The 20,284-nt window shown below is 45.5% G+C and overlaps 2 protein-coding genes across 5 annotated transcripts in view; both read left to right on the top strand.

Annotated features, from left to right (window-relative positions):
* The window catches only part of LOC149451417 (uncharacterized), a 502,187-nt gene that overhangs the window by 86,346 nt on the left and 395,557 nt on the right, over positions 1-20,284 (top strand). The gene's annotated exons all lie outside the window — the stretch shown is intronic.
* Positions 1-20,284, top strand: part of KLHDC8B (kelch domain containing 8B) — a 225,312-nt gene that overhangs the window by 30,575 nt on the left and 174,453 nt on the right. For all 3 annotated transcript variants that reach the window (XM_089690703.1, XM_089690701.1, XM_089690702.1), the window contains exon 2: positions 19,434-20,111. In XM_089690703.1, coding sequence (XP_089546829.1) covers positions 19,721-20,111 — 391 coding nt within the window. In that variant the 5' untranslated portion in view covers positions 19,434-19,720. The remainder of the gene's footprint in view (positions 1-19,433; positions 20,112-20,284) is intronic.

Genomic DNA, 20,284 nt, shown 5'->3' with positions numbered 1-20,284 from the left:
GAAGAGGTGGACGTCTTGGGGTCTTCAGCAGGAGGAGGGTGTGAAGGTCGATGGGGGAGCAGAAGAGGTGAACATCTTGGGCACTTCAGCAGGAGGAGGGTGTGAAGGTCGATGGGGGGGCAGAAGAGGTGGACACCTTTGGTGCCTCAGCAGGAGGAGAGTGCAAGAAGGGCTGCACCTGCAACCTATGCTACTGAAGTAGTTCACAGATCATAGAGAGAGAGGCTCACATTGACCTATTTGCCTTGGGTGCTAATGGACCTTGTCCCAGAACTGAACGTAATGTGCAGAGGCTGTAGATAGGAGTCCTGCAGTGTCTAAACTAAAGGCTTTTGGATGTCAAAGATCTCCAAAAGAAATCTTCATTGGGATAACTGTTCAGAGAAGCGATTCTCAACCAGGAGTCTGTGGAACCCTAGAGTTCCTTCAGAGGTTGCTAGGGGTTACTTGAGCAATGAGCAATTTCTGTCTCTCAAATATGTAATCATTGACAACAATAATGTTTTAGCTATTTGTAAGGAGGCTATTCTTCCTAATGACCACAAATACAAGGAACATTCTTCCCATTAAATCATTATGCTAATGTGCTCTGAGCTCCAGCCATGGTAAATATAGGCAGGAGTTCCTGAGACCAAAAAATGATTTCAAGCAGTCATCCATGTTAAAACCTTTGAGAAAATCTGGGTTAGAGAGAATCTGTCATTCTGCACATCCAGGGCAAAGCCACAGGTCCTCTTGTAAGAAAAACCTCCACTTATTCATACTCACCCTCACTGTATTTCTCCAATGCTTCATTGCTCCATCGAAACTCCCTCAGTAAATCTGTACTTCACATTATGAGGGAGCCTTTGACCTCCTACTAGGATGTGGTGCTTGGGTATGAGTGGCCATATGCTAATCAGACCTGGTGGGGAAGAATTTTCCATGATGGTGGCAGAAGATGAGGAGCACTCTACAGAAAAGTCTTGAAAGCTACTGATCTCCTTTAGTTTGAAAAGCTTTAACAAAAACATTTGGCTTTGAACCTCTTCTTAGACCCTAAGGCTTGGAAATAAATGGTCTGTATGTAGTAGATAATGGAATCCATTTGAAAGCCTTGGATGAAGCTGAGTTTGTGTTCCTGTAATTTTGGGAAAGAGTCCCTTTAAGGCTTGATATCCCTAGTGATTGTCAATATGAGAAGAGTGATTAGTTATGCCTCTGTGGTTACAGATGGTGGAAGTCACACTGCAGCAGAACACAAGATTTATTAGAAAACCAGAGGATGCCAACAAGTTTTTGAACGGTTTGGCATCCTCTGGTTTCCTAATAAAGCTTGTGTTCTGCAATCAAGCTTCTTTTAATGTTGGCTTCCACCACCCGTAGCCATGGCTGCTGTTTCTATGAAGAAATCACTTGCCAAGCCAATGATATTTATATTTCTGGCTGTCCTCCCTCCCCCAATGGGCTGATTTCCTCTTGCTTCCCACAAATGATTGGGGAAACCTCCCTGGCTGGAGTTCCACTTTAATAAAAAAAAAAGCCTTATCAATGTTACTCAGTTTTAAATTGTGATCCTATATTCGCTCATTACTTATTTATAAGGCATTGAGTGGTTTAATACCAGAGATATAATTTGCCAGATTTTTACCTCTTCTTTCAACTGGTGAAAATGGATATCTTTAATAATCGAAAAAAGGGGGGAAAAAGTGTCATTAAAGGAAAACCGAAACTTCTGAAAAACCAGCTGAGCATCTTTATGGGCAGTGTTTATCCCCGGATATTATAAAATTCTAACTGCAAATTTTAAAAGAGAGAAAACAGGTGGCGCACACACCTAGTGCATTATCCAAGGTTTATTGTAGGAGTGAAAGAATAATAAAAACATACTCACAGATGAAGCATGTATCTAAAAAGCATAGAAAAATGACAATGGCCACAACGGCAGGCAAGGTGTTCTCACTGTCAGCTGATCACCAACCTCTGATGCTGATGTATGATGAATGGAAAGTAAGAGCCTTGCTGTTGATGCTGTTGATGCCTGAGCGGGATGGTGTGGGAGTGTGCTTTATGCCATTTCCCCACAGGCATAAAGCACACTCCCACACCATCCCACTCAGGCATCAACAGCAAGGCTCCTACTTTCCATTCATCATACATCAGCATCAGAGGTTGGTCATCAGCTCTGAGGAAAGGGATTCGTCCCCGAAACGCATCAGCCATTTGACCGCACTGACAGTGAGAACACCTTTCCTGCCGTTGTGGCCATTGTCATTTTTCTATGCTTTTTAGATACATGCTTCGTCTGTGAGTATGTTTTTATTATTCTTTCACTCCTACAATAAACCTTGGATAATGCACTAGGTGTGTGCGCCACCTGTTTTCTCTCTATCCAGTGGCTGATTTCCCCGTCTGAGGAGGGCTGCACCCCTGAATCACTTCCTTTGGTTGTCGCTGTCCTGGTACCCTTGGCTTCCATTTTGGCTGTGCATATCCTGAGGCGCTGGAGAGTACATACGATATGCAAATTTTAAAAACCTATTCTCCAGATGTTTTTTTTGCACGCTATGTATGAATTTCCCTTTTCTGGGACCCAACATGAAATGGGGAGACCTCTCTAAACAGAGAAGACAAGTTTTGGCCATAGACACATTTTAAAACTTAAAGCTGATTCTGTTTATACAGTATTTTGCCTTTCTGGTTCCTCCCTTTCCCTCTAGCAACATGCTAATGACATTTTTAAATAAAACCTGTTTTATGATATATATCTTTTTACATTATATACTATATACTGTTTATACTGTATATGTGTGTGTATATGTATGTATATATATATATATATATATATATATATATATATATAGCGCCCTCCTAGGTAGCTAGGGGGAGCTAGATCCTAATTGACAGCTAGGGGCTGAGTAGAAGCCCGGGTGCAATAGTCAGTTAAATTTGGGTCAGGAACTGAGAGACTCTGCAGACCATCCCTCTGAAATTTCCCTCTGCGCTGGAATTTTGGAGAAAGTTCTATATCTGGTCTCCTCGGACCCTGCATTCACTATATCTTCTCTCCCCAGACCCTGCATTCACTATATCTGGTCTCCCCAGACCATGCATTCACTGTATCCGCTCTCCCCGGACCCTGCATTCACTATATCTGCTCTCCTCGGACCCCGCATTCACTATATCTGTTCTCCCCGGACCCTGCATTCACTATATCTGGTCTCCCCTGACCCTGCATTCACTATATCCGGTCTCCCCGGACCCTGCATTCACTATATGCGCTCTCCCCGGACCCTACATTCACTATATCCGGTCTCCCTGGACCCTGCATTCACTATATCTGCTCTCCTCGGACCCCGCATTCACTATATCTGTTCTCCCCGGACCCTGCATTCACTATATCTGGTCTCCCCTGACCCTACATTCACTATATCCGGTCTCCCCGGACCCTGCATTCGTTAAATCCGCTCTCCCCGGACCCTGCATTCACTATATCCGGTCTCCCCGGACCCTGCATTCGTTAAATCCGCTCTCCCCGGACCCTGCATTCACTATATCTGCTCTCTCCCCGGACCCTGCATTCACTATATCTGGTCTCCCCGGACCCTGCATTCACTATATCCGGTCTCCCCGGACCCTGCATTCACTATATGCGCTCTCCCCGGACCCTACATTCACTATATCCGGTCTCCCTGGACCCTGCATTCACTATATCCAGTCTCCCCGAACCCTGCATTCACTATATCCGGTCTCCCCGGACCCTGCATTCACTATATCCGCTCTCCCCGGACCCTGCATTCACTATATCCGCTCTCCCAGGACCCTGCATTCACTATATCTGGTCTCCTCGGACCCCGCATTCACTATATCTGGTCTCCCTGGACCCTGCATTCACTATATCCGCTCTCCCCGGACCCTGCATTCACTATATCCACTCTCCCCGGACCCTGCATTCACTATATCTGGTCTCCTCGGACCCCGCATTCACTATATCTGGTCTCCCTGGACCCTGCATCCACTATATATGGTCTCCCCGGACCCTGCATTCACTATATCCACTCTCCCCGGACCCTGCATTCACTATATCTGGTCTCCTCAGACTCTGCATTCACTATATATGGTCTCCCCGGACCCTGCATTCACTATATCCGGTCTCCCCGAACCCTGAATTCTCTATATCTGGTCTCCCCGGACCCTGCATTCACTATATCTGGTCTCCCACAGTACACACAACATGGAAATGCAATTATTTTAGTAAATATAAATTGCTAAATACCTTTTGTCATCAGCAGTATATAACAGTGTTGTGACTTCTATCAGTGTCCAGCAGAGCACTAGTTAAAGCTTGTAGTAGGAGTTGTCATTCTCCCCTGATTGTCCTATGAGGCTGCAGGACCCCTGACCCTGTGTCTGGACAGCACTGATTGGCCCTGTGCTGATTGCTTGCACTCTCCAAAGAAAAAAAAAACTCTCTAGCAATACACACCAAACTGAGCATGTGCAGCTTACCCCCAAAGCTCTGTTCTGTCAGTAGATGGATGGGGTACGGTAGAAGAAGGGGAGGATCAGAGAAGACAGGATCAAACAACCTTTTTAAACAATGCAGAAGATTAACCCCTTAGGTTACACAGTGAGTACAACAAGCATGCTTTACTGCATATACAGACTGATTTTACTGTTGTGGGTTTACTAACAATTTAAATGCAAAAAGGACATAGTCTCTTCAAAACTAGAAGATTGGAGTTAGGTATAACACCTCAGCAGTCATTCACAAGAAGAACTCCCAAAAAAACGAAGAGACCCCAATGCCAGCAATGGCACTAACATCAGGAGCTGCAAACCCTGAATCCAGCCGTCAGCCCTTCTCTAATCCTCTTTACAACAGAAAGCATCCCGTGCATTTTATCCTCTCTTAATTGATTACCTAAGCTCGTCTCCTTTGATACGCTGCCAGGAAGCGTTTGGCAGACCCGGGCGGCATTTAAAATTAAAAAAAAAAACTTCCTACTGAAATAAATGAGAGGCCAAGACCCACTTGGCTCCCTCATCTCTCTTTTAATTTGCTTTTCTGCCAACGCACGTAAAGATTTTTAATGAGCGTAAAAGTGATAGTTCAGGTAGAGCCGTACTGATCAAAAAAAAATTAGGCTTGCAGAGATAATTGTCGTTTTTTTTTCCTCCAAGACGCACGCCATTATTCTTTTTCTTGGAGTTTGAAGGAACGTCAGAAGGAGAGGAGATGGTTTCTTATCAAGCCGCTGTTGCTGTGGGGTCTTTCGGAGGCAGACTGCGCTGTCTTGTACCTCACAGACAGCTCGCCTCGGGGTCACTGCTTCTATCAGACTGCAAATCAAACCCTGTGATTAAGCCGGGAGGAAGGATTATAGATGGAGCCGGCTTTACAGAGGAGTTCATTTTTTTTTTTTGTACACGAGCCACCACGCTGTAAGTTAACGGTTTCTGGACCAAGATTTGGCGCTGAAGGTAGCTGTAGATATAGAAATCCCCGTAGCAAAAAAGAAAGAAGAAATGGAGCAGGGCATACATGACTAGGCCCAGAGTGGGGAAGGAGGAACAGAAAGGGTTAAGGCAGATCCAAGGGGTTTGTTTTTGATAGTGGGGGTATTTGGTTGGTGGAAGGTTGAGAGTAGGTGGGGTTTCCTGCACCTTAGGGTGGGGGGTTTCAGTGAGGGGGCGTCAGTTTCAGCTGGATGTCAGGAGTGAGAGCTTCCCTCCCGCCCTCCCTGTTTTTGGTGAGTATTGGGTCCCTCCAGGTAAAGGGGGGTTATGTTGGTTCCTGGGCGGTTGCTGGTCTTTGGAGGGGGTTCTTATCTTGGAAGGTAAAAACAATGGTGTGGGACCCATCGGTGGTATGGGACATTCCCAGTTAACCAAGGTTTAACTGGAAGGTGGTGGTGCTGCACTGCGGACGGTATGGTTGTCTCCGAGCTGGTTGGTTGCGGCTGGAGGCCTAGTGTATATGGTTGTCCGCAGGTGCATTTCGGATTGTTTGGGGGTGCCTTCAAAGACCAACAACAATTCTTTGGGTTTCCGTTATAAGGAATGGTTGGTGTATTTAAATTTGTGTTGTTAATAAAAGGCCATGTTGGCCATTTACTCCAAAATTGGTGTCATGTTTTTTGTAAGTATAATTGGTTAAGGGGAAAGGGGGGGTTTGTACGGAACAGTCATGGTGGTAATGAGGAGTGGACAAGCCTATCTCTGGTGCAATAGTCAAGGAGCAATGTGTTGGAACTGAAGCGCCACACCACTGTTAAGAGGTCCAGACAGGGGCGGACTTACCAGTCGGGCACTCGGGCACTGCCCGAGGGCCCGGGTTCAGTAGGGGGCTCCATGAGATGCCCCTAGTACCTTTCATAGGCTTTTTTGGGTGTGGTTTTGAGTGTGGGTGAGGACACAGGGGCCCCATGATCCCCTATTGCCCGGGGGCTTCATGAGTTGTCAGTCCGCCCCTGTGTCCAGATACAACTTTATTCCATTAAAGGCCAGGGGTATAATTTGAGAAGTAGCCAACGCATTTCGGGTGTCCAAGTGCCCCCTTCATCAGGGCTTGACTGGCAATAAAGTGAACAGACCAGGAGTGAACTGGACCTTCAATGGTATTTATTCCAGTGGGAATTAAAAGCAAAGGCCTAATTAGTAGTTGTTTGGCAGCAACCAGGCTACTCTCATGGCACGGTACCTGCCAAACAAGCTGTAGAGAAAACAGAACCAAGTATCATTTTGTGATGCTAAGCAATGTGTATGGAATTTGTTATCGATAGCAGGAAAATCAGTCAAATAGATTCCCTGCAGCCAGCAAAAATAGCCGCCCCCCAGGAATAGACCCCCCCCGGTAAACTATAGACCCCCCAGCAACAATAGATCTCACAGCAGTCAGCAACAATAGATTACCTCCCAGCAACAATTGCCCCACCAGCAACATAAGACCTCCATTAGCAACAATAGACCCCTTCCTCAACAATAAATCCCCCAGTAGCCAGCATCAATAGAACCTTCAGCACCCCTTGTCATTTCATTACATACTGCTTTCCCCCAGAAAAAAAGCCCTGCGTTTGAGTATGGGTGAATGACCCCAAATGCAGACAGCTGAGGGTATAGGTGATGGACTGGCCAAGGCATGTCTCCAGACCTAAACCCTATTGAGCATCTGTGGGGCATCCTCAAACGGAAGGTGGAGGAGCGCAAGGTCTCTAACATCCACCAGCTCCATGATGACGTCATGGAGGAGTGGAAGAAGGCGCCAGTGGCAACCTGTGAAGCTCTGGTGAACTCCATGCCCAAGAGGGTTAAGGCAGTGCTGGAATATAATGGTGGCCACACAAAGTATTGACACTTTGGCACAAATTGGACATTTTCACTTAGGGGCGTACTCACTTTTGTTGCCATTAATGTAGACATTAATGGCGGTGTGTTGAGTTATTTTGAGGGGACAGTAAATTTATGTTATACAAGCTGTACACTGACTACGTCACATTGTAGCAAAGTATAATTTCTTCAGTGTTGTCACATGAAAAGATCGAATCAAAGATTTACAAAAATGTGAGGGGTGGACTCACTTCTGGGAGATACTGTATATAACAACATATTTCAGAGCTTTTACCTTCCCATGGATTTGTATTTTCATCCATCCAGTCCTGATATTTACACAGCCTTACTAGACAACACGCAACGTTGGTGACCTGACTTTTCTGTACTACAGCTAAGATATACAGTCTGGTCACTGCCCCACCCCCAGAATGTGATTGGACAGTGAGGGCACACAGGGGTAGGCAGAAGAGGCAACCGCCTTGAACACTTTATCAGGAGGGGGCACAGAAAGTGCAGGACCTGCAGCCTATTCTGTGGAAGTATTTCACAGCTCATTTGGAAATTTTCGGTGTGTTCCCGCAACACACAGGTGTGAACAAAGCCTAAAGGTCAATTCCACTCACAACTAATACTTACGTTTTTTTCAATGTATTGCAAATTGAATCACAACCAGGGGCGGACTGAACATTCGAGCACTCGGGCACTGCCCTAGGGCCCGGGGTCAGTAAGGGGCCCTATGAAATGCCCCTGGTACCTTTTTATAGGCTTTTTTGGGTGTGTTTTGAGTGTGGGCAAGGACACAGGAGCCCCATGATCCCTTATTGCCCGGGGGCCCCATGAGTTGTCAGTCCGCCCCTGATCACAACTCTGACTTCTTATTTCTCCCAGGGTCTTATATTTCCCAGGGACCCTAGGGGGGGTAGGCTGGTGGAGAAATAGACATCTGTAGGGAAATCTTGCTACTGGAGCCTTCAAGAGATCTAGAAATCCCAGGATGCCTCCTCCCAAAAGTAAGATAAAATGATATACAGCAGAGATAGTCACCAAAGCAATAGAGGCGCACGCAAAGTACAACAGCGGGGGATAGAAAAGTAAACATATATCGGTAATAAAGTGGAGCAGTAAAAAGGCAAACCATATTTATTTATTAGCTCTGGATTTTAAATCCTTCACGATAGGGGAGCACTTTAGAAGACAGCATAATGGGAATGAAATGATCCTTTTGCCAATTTATCTAGGGATACGGGCCAATTTACCGCAGCAGTCTGCATCTGCGAGGAGACTGACGAGCACAATATGAGCCACGGAAAAATATTTCCACCGTTTTCTTTTTTTTTTTTTAAAGGCCAAACGCCTCTCCAGCTGTTTACTAAAAGAATAGAACCGGTGGGGGCTGTGCGATCTCTAATTCCTCATTTATATTTCATGGACGGCTCTTGTAAATAATATATCTGTGGGCTTTTAAGCTGTTAGAGCTCCTAATTTGGAGTTGCCGGAGACAAATGAGATGGAAAATCCTTACAACGGCCAATTATCCATGATTTATATAGGTGCTGTACCTCCAGCGCTGGGCTGGCGTCTTTTCCTTAAGACAGTTACACCAACAGACTTCCAGCTGACACTGAACATAATATCTCAATCACTACAGAGATAAAAATGCCAAAATGCATGGCTGGGCTTAGAACTGAGCTGACCAAAATTTTGAAGAACTTTTTGCCGTTCAGCAAAGCAGCTAAACAGATCCTGAAGATTTACAGAAGTGTTTTCCAGAAATGTTACAATTCATAAGAACCAGCTAACCAAAACTTTTTTTTCAGGCTTGTAAAGAGTGGGGAGGGTTTAGAACAAGGGTTGCCAAACCACTGGTGGCACGGAAGGCAACTGACCACCTGTGATGAAGCTAGATTCCTTCCATTTCACACCAACGATGGGACTACAGGATACATTCCTCCTACTGAACTATAACGATGGGACTACATGCCTTCCACTGTCCATCAACAAAGGGGCTAAATTTCCTGTAGTGACCACTGTTGATAGGGCTATATTACTTCCACTGACCACCAATAATGGACTAAATTCTTCTTACTGATCAATAATGATAGGGCTACTTTCCTTCCATTGATCACCAATGATGGGGCTACATTTCTATAATTGACCACTAATAATGGTGTTACATTCCTTCCTCTGCCAACCAACAAAGGGGCTACATTTTCATTTACTGACCACTAAAGGTAGGGCTACTTTCCTTCCACTGACCACCAACAGTGGGGCTACATTTCTCCTACTGACCACAATTGATACGGCTACATTTCTTCCACTGACCACCGACAATGGGGCTACATTCTTCCTACTGACCACTATTGATAGGGCTCCATTCGGTCCATTGACCACCAAAAACGAGGCTAAATTTTTCACCACCAACAATAGGGCTAGATTTGTCCCACTGACCAATAATGATGGGGCTGAAGTCCATCCACTGACCAACAATGATGGGGATACATTCCTCCTACTGACCACTAATGATGGGGCTGAATTATGTCCACTGACCAAAAATAATGGGGCTGCATTCCTCCGACTAACCACCAATTATGGGTCAAAATGCTTCGACAAAGAAGCAGTATACTTTGACCAATGAACATCAATGATGGATCACCATTCCACCCACTGTCCACTAATGATGGGACCAGGGGCGGACTGACCATTTGGAAACTCAGGCACTGCCCGAGGGCCCGGGGTCAGTAGGGGGCCCCATGAGATGCCCGTGGTACCTTTTTCATAGGCTTTTTTGAGTTTGGGCAAGGACACAGGGGCCCCATGATCCCCTATTGCCCAGGGGCCCCATGAGTTGTCAGTCCACCCTTGGATGGGACATTTATTATCTCTACTGACTGGGGCATTTATTACTGCCAGTGACCACTGGTGCTGGACAACCTGATGCCTGGACATTTTTTTACTTGTACTGACCACCAACATTATAATTCTGCTGACCACTGACCACAGGGCATTTTTTATTCCCACTGACATGGGAGCATTTATTCCTTCCACTGACCAATAACTATGGGACTATTCTGTCCGCTGAGTACCAGCGAAGGTACAGTATACTTTGACCACTGAACACTAATGACAGAACACCATTCCACCCACTGACCACTAGTAGTGGGACATTTATTACTCCTAATGGTGATGGAGCATTTATTCCTCTCAGTGACCACTGATGATGGGGCATTTATTACTCCGACTGATGCTTGGACATTTTCTACTCCTACTTACCACTAACACAGGGGGCACATGTTACTCCTACTATTGACCCTGGGGCATGTTTTTAATCCCACTGACACATTTTTTACTTCTACTGACTTAAAACACAGGGGCCATTTTACTCCCGCTGACCACTGACCATGTGGCATTTTTTATAATCCCACTGACACCGGAGCATTTATTCCTTCCACTGACCACCATCGATGGGGGCAGCATTTTTCGTCTTGACTAATAATGATGTGGCTACATTCCACCCATTGACCAATAACAATGGAGCTACATTCACTCCACTAACCAATAATGATGAGGCTACATTCCTCCCATTGACTAATACTGATGAGTCTAAACTGTTTCCACTGACCACTAATGATGGGGATCCATTCCTCCCACTGATCACTAACTGGGGCATTTATTACTGTCAGTGACCACTGGTGCTGGACAACCTGATGCCTGGACATTATTTTACTCCTACCGACCACCATCATTTTTAATTCTGCTGACCACAGGGCATTTTTTAATCCCACTGACATGGGAGCATTTATTCCTTCCACTGACCAATAACTATGGGACTATTCTGTCCACTGACCACCAATGAAGGTGCAGTATACTTTGACCACTGAACACCAACGACAGAGCACCGTTCCACCCACTGACCACTAGTACTAGGTCATTTAATGCTCCTAATGGTGATGGGGCATTTATCACTCCAAGTGACCACTGATGTTGGGGCATTTATCACTCTGACTGATGCCTGTACATTTTGTACCCCTACTGTCCACCAACACAGGAGCATAGTTTACTCCCACTGACCAATGACAACGGGGCATTTTTTTTAATTACACTGACCAATGACAATGGGGTATTTTTTTACTTACTGACCATAGTCCTTCATACAAATATTGTGATGGATGGTGAACTGGCTGTTTGTTTAAAAAGTTTGTAGGCTCCTGGTTTATAAATCCTGTCAGGTGTTTATTCCCAACTGTGTCCCCAGTCTCATTATTTTCTGCAAAACACTCATTTTCAATATAACTGAACATGTGTATGCAGACATTTGTCACCTGTGAAGAATCATACAATTCACAAATTATGTTTGCCAGGAATTCTGAACTGTGTCAGTCTCTGCGGCTCAATCTAATCCGCATTTCCAGGATAGAAAATGTCAGATTCCAAAAAAAAGAGCTTCTCAAGGCCTCCAAATCATGACTTGATTTGCTCTACTTCTACGGACTAAAAAGAGGTGAATTTATATCCCGTTATATAAATTAACACCATTAAGCAGAACCCTAACAGGAGATAGCATTTAGCATTCTAATGAGCTGTGTATCATAAACAATGGGCGGGGCCGACACAAGGGTTGGGCAGGAGAGGCGATTGCCCTGGGCGCAGTGGTACCATGTGAGGTGGGGGGGGGGGGGGGGGCGCTATGTGAAGAGTCCCTACCTACAAGCTGCCAGGAGTAGCGACGAGCTTCAGAGTAACAAACTGGGGATGAGAGTATTTGTGCTGGGGATGGGGAAGGAGAAGAGGGGAGTATTTGTGCTAAGAGGGGGAAGGAGAAGAGGATTATTGGTAGGAAGGGGGTTTTGGGGAGATATGTGCTAGGAGGGGGGGGATTGTGGGGGAGAGGATTTATACTGGGAGGAGGAAATTCAGGGGTGGCAGTGGTGTATGATTTTTTTTAGGAGGCAAAATCTTGGGGGGAATGTTTTAGGAGGAATTATTTGGGGGGATATGTGCTGGTAGGGGGGATGATGATTTTTGCTAGGATGGGGGATTTGGGAGGGGAAGATTTTTACTAAGAGGGGGGATTTCTGTTAGGAAGGGGGATCTGAGGGAATGATTTGTGCTAGTAGCGATGAATGGGAGGGATTTGTGCAAGGAGGGTGGATTTGTGCTAGGAGGGGGGATTTGGAGGAGGGGAGAGCGTTTATGCTCAGAGGGAAAATTGAGAGGCAGAGGATATGTGCTAGGAGGGGGGGATTTGGGTAGGGAGAGGATCTGAGCTGGGAGGAGAGATGGTGGTGGCAAAGATTTGTGTTTGGTCAGTTTTTCGGCACGGGGGATTTTTACTGGAAGAGGGGGAATTTTTGTCTGGGGGGGGAATTTTGGCTTGCAAAGGGAATTTATGCTTGGGGGTAAGTGTGCAGATTAGTGATTCACTTTTTTAGGGGAAGAGAGGGGATTTTTTTCTCACATGTAGGGCTCATACATTTTGGGGGTTTGGCATCTTTTCCCTAGATGACCTTGTCCTGGCATCGACAATGGGCAGGTGATCTTTCCCATAAAATAGTCTCGCTTTTTTTTCTCATCTCAGTGCTGCTGTTTTCCTCAAGCCACTTGTAACCTACATGAGGGACACATGTGATAGGGTGACAACACAAAAGCCCAAATGGGAGACAGTTGTCACCCCATCATAGAAGGTGCTCGAACAAGGACTTGTGGCAGGATCACCAAGTATTGTTTTAATGAAGATTTAAAAATCTCAAAAACAACTATTGAATTGAGATTAACATAAGACCCCTGCATCAAATATCTTTCAGGAAACACCCAGAGCCCACATCTGGCTCTTGTGACAATTTGCGGAGTACTATGGTTGCACAGTCTACCCTCTCTATTTTCTTCTTTCCTTTTGCTCTCTTTTGGTGAGCTGTACATTCATCCTCAGAATAGTCCATTAGGACAACATGCTATATGTGTTTTGTTTTTTTTGACTAGTTGTCTCTATCAGTTGTTGTGATGTTCTTCAGGACAGAAACCACTCAAAGTCCTGCCCCTTTTGTGGGGGGTGCCCCTGGCCCCAACCCCGCCATACCTGGAATCAAGGAGGCGGTGGGGGCCAAACCTTGTTTGTTTCTAGTAACGCAGTTTCAATTTGGTAAAATGCATTATTGGATAGGTTTTTGTAAGAGCTTGTACACATACCTTAAAACAAGCAATAAAAACGATTGGAAAATAAATTAGATGAACATGTTACAGCTTGTATATGATTTTAGTAACTGAGTTTACATATATATTAATGAATTATCCATTTTCCACCTCCCAGCTGCTCCAAAACCTTAATTGCCATGATGGGGAGGTCATGTGGGTGCTGTCAAAGGCTGGCATTCAGGAAAACCAGCCAACCAGATCCCGCCCATTTGAAGCACACTTGTGACAACACCCTTTACAGATCCAACATATTGAACATACCTCTTGATAAAGGTCATTAATTTAAGTTGTTGCAGAAAAGCAGCAGTTGTGGCTTTTGAAGTCCTCTGGATTCTAGATGCCCCATCACCATTATATAGCATTATGTAGATGGCAATAACCATTAAAGGGTTTCTATATCTCTACTTTATTCCGAAACTGGAATACCTTTTGCTTGGGAGCTGGCACTAACCTGCTTAGCTAACCTCTGGACCTAGTTGATCAGCCTCACATTCCCCCAACCCTCCAATGGCTTGGACCCCTTTCCCAATCCCATCACTGCTCAAGAAGTGAGGCTTGTCTATCTCTACTTAATTCCAAAAATGGAAACCCTTTTGCTTGGGAGCTGGCACTGACCTGCTTAGCTAGCCTCTGGACCCAGTTGATCACCCTCACATTCCTCCAACCCTCCAATGGCTTAGACCCCTTGCCCAACTATATCAGTGCTCAAGAAGAGGGGCTTGTCTATCTTTACATTATTCCAAAAATGGAAACCCTTTTGCTTTGGAGCTGGAACTGACCTGCTTAGGTAACCTCTGGACCCAGTTGATCACCCTCACATTCCTCCAGCCCTCCAATGGCTTAGACCCCTTGCCCAACCCCATCACTGTCAAGATGAGGGGTTTGTCTATCTCTACTTTATTCCAAAAATGGAAACCCTTTTGCTTGGGAGCTGGCACTGACCTGCTTAGGTAACCTCTGGACCCAGTTGATCACCCTCACATTCCTCCAACCCTCCAATGGCTTAGACCCCTTGCCCAACCCCATCACTGTCAAGAAGAGGGGCCTGTCTATCTTTACATTATTCCAAAAATGGAAACCCTTTTGCTTGGGAGCTAGCACTGACCTGCTTAGCTAACCTCTGGATCCAGTTGATCAACCTCACATTCCCCCAACCCTCCAATGGCTTAGACCCCTTGCCCAACCCCATCACTGCTCAAGAAGAGGGGCTTGTCTATCTCTACTTTATTCCAAAAATGGAAACCCTTTTGCTTTGGAGCTGGCACTGACCTGCTTAGGTAACCTCTGGACCCAGTTGATCAGCCTTACATTCCCCCAACCCGCCAATGGCTTAGACTCCTTGCCCAACCCCTTCACTGCTCAAGAAGAGAGGTTTGTCTATCTCTACTTTATTCCAAAAATGGAAACCCTTTTTCTTTGGAGGTGACGCTTACCAGCTCTGCCCACCTCTAGATCCAGTTGACTACCCTCACTGCCCTGACCCTCCAACAGCTTAGACCCCGTGCCGAACCCCATCACTGCTCGAGAAGAGGATTTCTTACAGCCTGCATGAAAGTGGAACACCTCTTTAATTACTGCCCAACATCAACAGCAACAAGTACATTGTCTGCTTACCTTGTGCTTTAACATCTGTTGGCTCTTGATGTGATGAATCTTAGGTACAACGCATCCTTCCTAAAAAGTACAAGCATAGGTTTGCAAGCCCCAGAGCGATTCTAAGACTAGGTAGGCGATAAAATGGCAGTCAGCAAGGAGTGTCTCAGACATTAAATAATTTATTAAGAAACCAAGTTCCGGGAACAGAGAGACTTGTGTCACCTAAATAATGCACCATGCAAACAACTTAGTGTAAGTGTTGTAGTAAGGCTCGGAAACTAATAGGGGAAGGGTTTCTGTCCCTTGTGCTGGTAGTACATGGCGCTTAAGGACAGAGACATGATATACTGTGGCAGTTAACTTTTTACTAAACCAGGAGCAAAGATGGAGATGGCTTTGCCTGGAGCCTGTACATGAAATGTTTGGAATTCAGTAGATTTGTTTATGTCATCTTCGAGTGTACATAAAACCTGTTCCATCCAATTTAAAGTCAAGGGAAAAGAAAAAAAAAACATCCATTAAGTCTACATAAATGCGCCAGTAAAAGCTCTGGTTATTTTTAAACTTTGCAGTGCAAAATTAGGTATAAACCTTGTTTGTATTGAACTCCCATCATCCTTTTCAGATCAGATGATATTTCTGTTCCACTGACAATGAGAACGTCTGTACTCACTACTGAATGGGATAAAAGAGGAAGAGTATTCGTTGTCGTCCTGTCCAGGGGCGGACTGACGACTCATGGGGCCCCCGGGCAATAGGGGATCACGGGGCCCCTGTGTCCTTGCCCACACTCAAAGCACACCCCAAAAAGCCTATAAATGGTACCAGGGGCATTTCATGGGGCCTCTTACTGACCCTGGGCCCACGGGCAGTGCCCGAGTGTTCGAATGGTCAGTCCGCCCCTGGTCCTGTCTACATCTCTGATAAGTGTCATGCATTGGTGTTGGGTAGATAAGAGTGAAGAATCAGACTTCATCAACAGAAGTAAATTGAAATAAGAGGAATTATAAAACTTTCATAATAATTCTGTAATAATTTAAGACTTAGGATTCAGGCTTTTTCATAGGCTCAGTCATGATTTGATCTTTGTGAGCTGTGCCATCTTATCAGCATCATAGCCCCCTGCAAAGTAATGCACTGGGGACCCTACCAGGGAGAAGGTGACTTGCGGGCCATGGCAAACAGTGGGTGTGCTAAATTACCTTTTTAGTCTGATTAGAAATTTTAGTCTGATTTTTTTTACCATTTTTATTTTTTTTATTTTAATTTTGAATTAATTTGAATTAAATATTTTTTTTCTATTTTTTTTCACAACGTTGTTGGGAAGGGGTCTTTGATGAGATATCATGGATCTAAACAAAGCCCTGAAGTTTCACTTTTGAGACACAGAAAGGGACTTAGAGCACATTTTCCAGTCCCCATCTCTGTAGCCTCAACTGCACTGCAGATGAATGAACTGGAAGCAGAGGCTCCTTTCCATTCATAAACTGAAGCATAGTAAACTTTGAATGAATGCAGTGAGTGATCGGTACTGATCACTCACTGTGCTCATTTAGAAAAGAAAGGTGCCATTAAATTACATTCTTACTGGCCCCTTCCTGGCTCTCCATCCCGAAGATCTGAAGATCCCTCTATGTCCCTGCAGCTTTTTCCAGCTGGAGAGGGCAGAAGGGAGCAGCAGCTCTGCAAGAAAGAGGGGGGCGGACATGGGCACTAGTTAATTTATTTTTTGGCTCCTTTTGCAATCAAGGGAGGAGTGATTGATTGGTCTGGTCTGTCCAGAGTTTCACAGGTTGGGAGTTTGATTGATTCCCCCTGCCTCCAGAAGAGGTTTCTGGAGCTTAGGGAGGGAGAATTCAAATAACCAGCCTGAATATTGATCAGGGCCTAGCAAGTTCATGGGGAGGTGTGCCCAGATGGCGGCTGGGAAGCTAATAAATAGTCTAGAGCCTTGGAGAGAGGGTCCCAACAAGGAGAGTTCCAAGCCTCAGGGGCCTATTGCCTTTGAGGCAGTCTGGACTGTGTTGCTGATCTTTGAGGTCTCAGTGGTGGCAGAGCTGGGATCTGGAAGTGTTCTGGAACTGATTGCAGGACTTCACCAAAGGGATCTGGTCGAGAGAAGGACTGTCTCACTCGCAGGGTTGTGTCCAGAGGAGGCTTCTGTCCTGGGAATTTGTTAGTAATGACCCTGAATTGATTCCTGGTGACTGTGTGCTTTTAGGATATAAGTGCCAGAGGTAGCTTGGACAGAGACTGCTCTCATAGGGTCTCAGATACTGACCATTCCCCGTCCTCAGCAGTGTCCTGGACTGTAATATGTCCTGTATTGTGCAGTGTTCCTGAGATTGTATTGGGTACCAATAGCTGTGTAGCAGTGCATGGTGACAAGATGCTAAAGAAACTTGCCTTATGGACCCCAGCTGTGTGGCCTTAGACTGTCCAATATTCCCAGATGCTTAAAGCAGAGCTCGACCAAAAAGGGGAAGTTCCGCTTTAAGGACTGCTCCCCCGCTTCCCATTAAGGATTGGCACCTTTGGGGGGCGGGGGGGAGCGGGTACCCAAATTTGACAGGTGCCCACTCCCACTTCCAGTCCGATCGCCTAGGCAACCAGAAGCGGAAAGTGTCCTCCCTCCCTGTAGTCTTTTGGGACACGTGACAGGTCCCAGAAGACTACAGGGTCATTCATGAAGTGCAGCGCTACTCACGCATGTGCAGTGGGTATAATATTAATAAATACCCGGCTGTGAAGTCGCAAGCTGTCACAGCCGGGTGCCCAGCTCACTTTGGAGAGGTGGGGAGACCCCTGTCTCAGCTCCCCGTATCCCTCTTGTGTGTAAATCACCCTGTGCCTGTTAGGGGTACAGGGTGATCTGTCCTAATACTGTGTGGGCTTTGTCTCAGACTGTGTAGACATGTTTAGGAGATAGGTGGGGTGGGGGTTGTTAATTGTTTGTTATGTGGCTGCATCCCATTGTTCTATTGTTTGTCTGGTGTGGGAGCAAACTATTATGGGATGTATGTGTTTATGTATATTAACTTAGTGGGGGGGGGTGTCTCCAGCAGCCCACCCTCCTGATGGGACTGTCCAATGGTGTGAAATTTGAATACCTGTGTGTCTCTTTTTACTAAATGTAGATTGCCCCGCCCTGTGTTATTATGCAAGGAGGGGGGAATGTCCCCTGAGTGTATATATGTTGTGTCTGTGTTCAAATAAAGTAGTCTACCTCCTGGTTTACTTCAAGACTGGTGTCGTCTAGTCTTGTATGGTTGGCTGTGGTGTTTGTTGTCGGTGTTCGGATGGGGAAGCAGTATTCTAACGGAAGTACTCAAGCACAGTCGGGATCAGTTCCGTTACAGCCAGCCTCCTGGAATACAGGATGAACGGTGAAACGGGCTGTGGGGGACACACCGCAGGACAGAGGGACAGGTAAGTGGCTGTTTTTTGAAAGTCAGCAGCTACGGTTTTTGTAGCTGCTGTCTTTTATTTTTTGACGGGGTGAGTGGAACTCCGCTTTAAGGAGAAGATTGCCCTCTTACACCCAGCTGCTAACAACTTTGGAGTATCCCATGCCCTAAACCCCCTCTCCTAATCATGGTGTACAAGCAATAAATGACAAAAAGGCAACCCCTTGACCGTTTATTGGAGCCAGAGTGAATGGACTGTTGCTTGGGGGGGATGATGGACTTTGTACAGCTTAAGGGAGAAAGTCAGCAGCCCCAGTGGGAATAGTGCTACAGACAATTGTGTTTTTCTAACCTTTTGGCAACAGTTTGGAGTAAGGCTCATTTCTGGTAGGAATATACACCTGAGCAGTAACTCAGGTACATAAAGACATGGTGTGGTGAGTTACTTATGGAGGAGCTTGAACTGCCTGGACAGAGCACCTTGCTGAACATCTTTGGGATGAACTGGTATACCAAATGAGACCCAGGTTTTCAAGTCCAGCCTGACTCACACATGTTCTTTTAGCTGAATGGCAAGAAATTCCCTCAGATATATTTCAAAATCTTGTGGAAAACCTTACCAAAAGAGTGGAGACTGTTACAGGCGCAAAGGGAGGTCCAACAACAAAATAATTTTTTGGGGGGATGTTCAACAGGCTCATATCCAGTAAATGTGATGGTCAGGTGTCCACAACATTTGACCTTGTCATGTATTAGAAACTAAGAAGTGATTTCACTGGTATCTATACGACAATGAATTATTAAGGTTGGACTGGGTATTTATTTAGAGCTGCCTTTGACTTGTAATGCTTCTGCCTCACTTTTCCAGACAGGTTTACGTTTTTCTGAAGATTATTGATTGTTTCAACTATTTCTTTCTCTTTCCTCTAGAGAACAACCTGAACGAGCTGTGTGGATGTAGAGTCAGCTGCTATATGCTCTATTCAGTCTGGAAAGCACATGGGATGTATTTTTTGCTGTTCACTTACCAGTTTCTGACTGTGAATCATCTGGAAAGTCGACTAGAACTACAGAACACGCCTGAATCTATAGTTTACTGACCAAGAAGAAACAGATGTTGAGTAACATTATAAACTCCTTGGGAGCTTTGGCTGGTGACCAATGGGATCTTTTTTCTTGGTTGGCTTGCCAGTATAATACTTTACTACTCATATACAATGCCGATTTCTATAATGGCCTCCAGTGCCATCATGTCCCTCTACTGGGAGGTCTTCCCTGCGATGCCCACCTGTCGGGTCTACTGCACACCAGCCTACCAAGATGGGCATTTGTTTGTCATGGGTGGATGTAGCAAAACAGGACTTCCTTTGGACACTGTGGAAATGTTGGACGTGGTATCCCAGACATGGGCAGTGCTACCTCCACTCCCGACTTCCCGTGCTGGAGCAGCCGCCATCACAGTGGGTAAACAGGTTCTAGTGATTGGTGGAATGAATGCAGAACAGTGCCCATTATCCTCTGTGGAGATATACAACAGTGATGAGGGAAGGTGGGAAACAAAAGCACCCCTGTGTCAGCCATCCATGGGCATCAGTGCCATTGAAAAAGGTATGTACTGGCCCCCAGTTATTAACTTTGAGTGTACCTATGGTTAACTTGTAATATAGTTAAGGGGAAAGGTCCTGTAAAGGACATTTCACCACTAGAATGTCCAAAATATAAAAGAATCCAACAAGTGATTCAACCTGATAGAGTTAGCCCTCTAAAATGTGGAAGCATTT

Source organism: Staurois parvus, unplaced genomic scaffold (assembly GCF_062004578.1).
Source record: "Staurois parvus isolate SC_StPar_1 unplaced genomic scaffold, SC_StPar_1.0 ptg000540l, whole genome shotgun sequence".
Classification (NCBI taxonomy): Eukaryota; Metazoa; Chordata; class Amphibia; order Anura; family Ranidae; genus Staurois; species Staurois parvus.
Note: the sequence above shows the minus strand (reverse complement) of the source record. Positions and strands in the feature narration are given on the sequence as shown.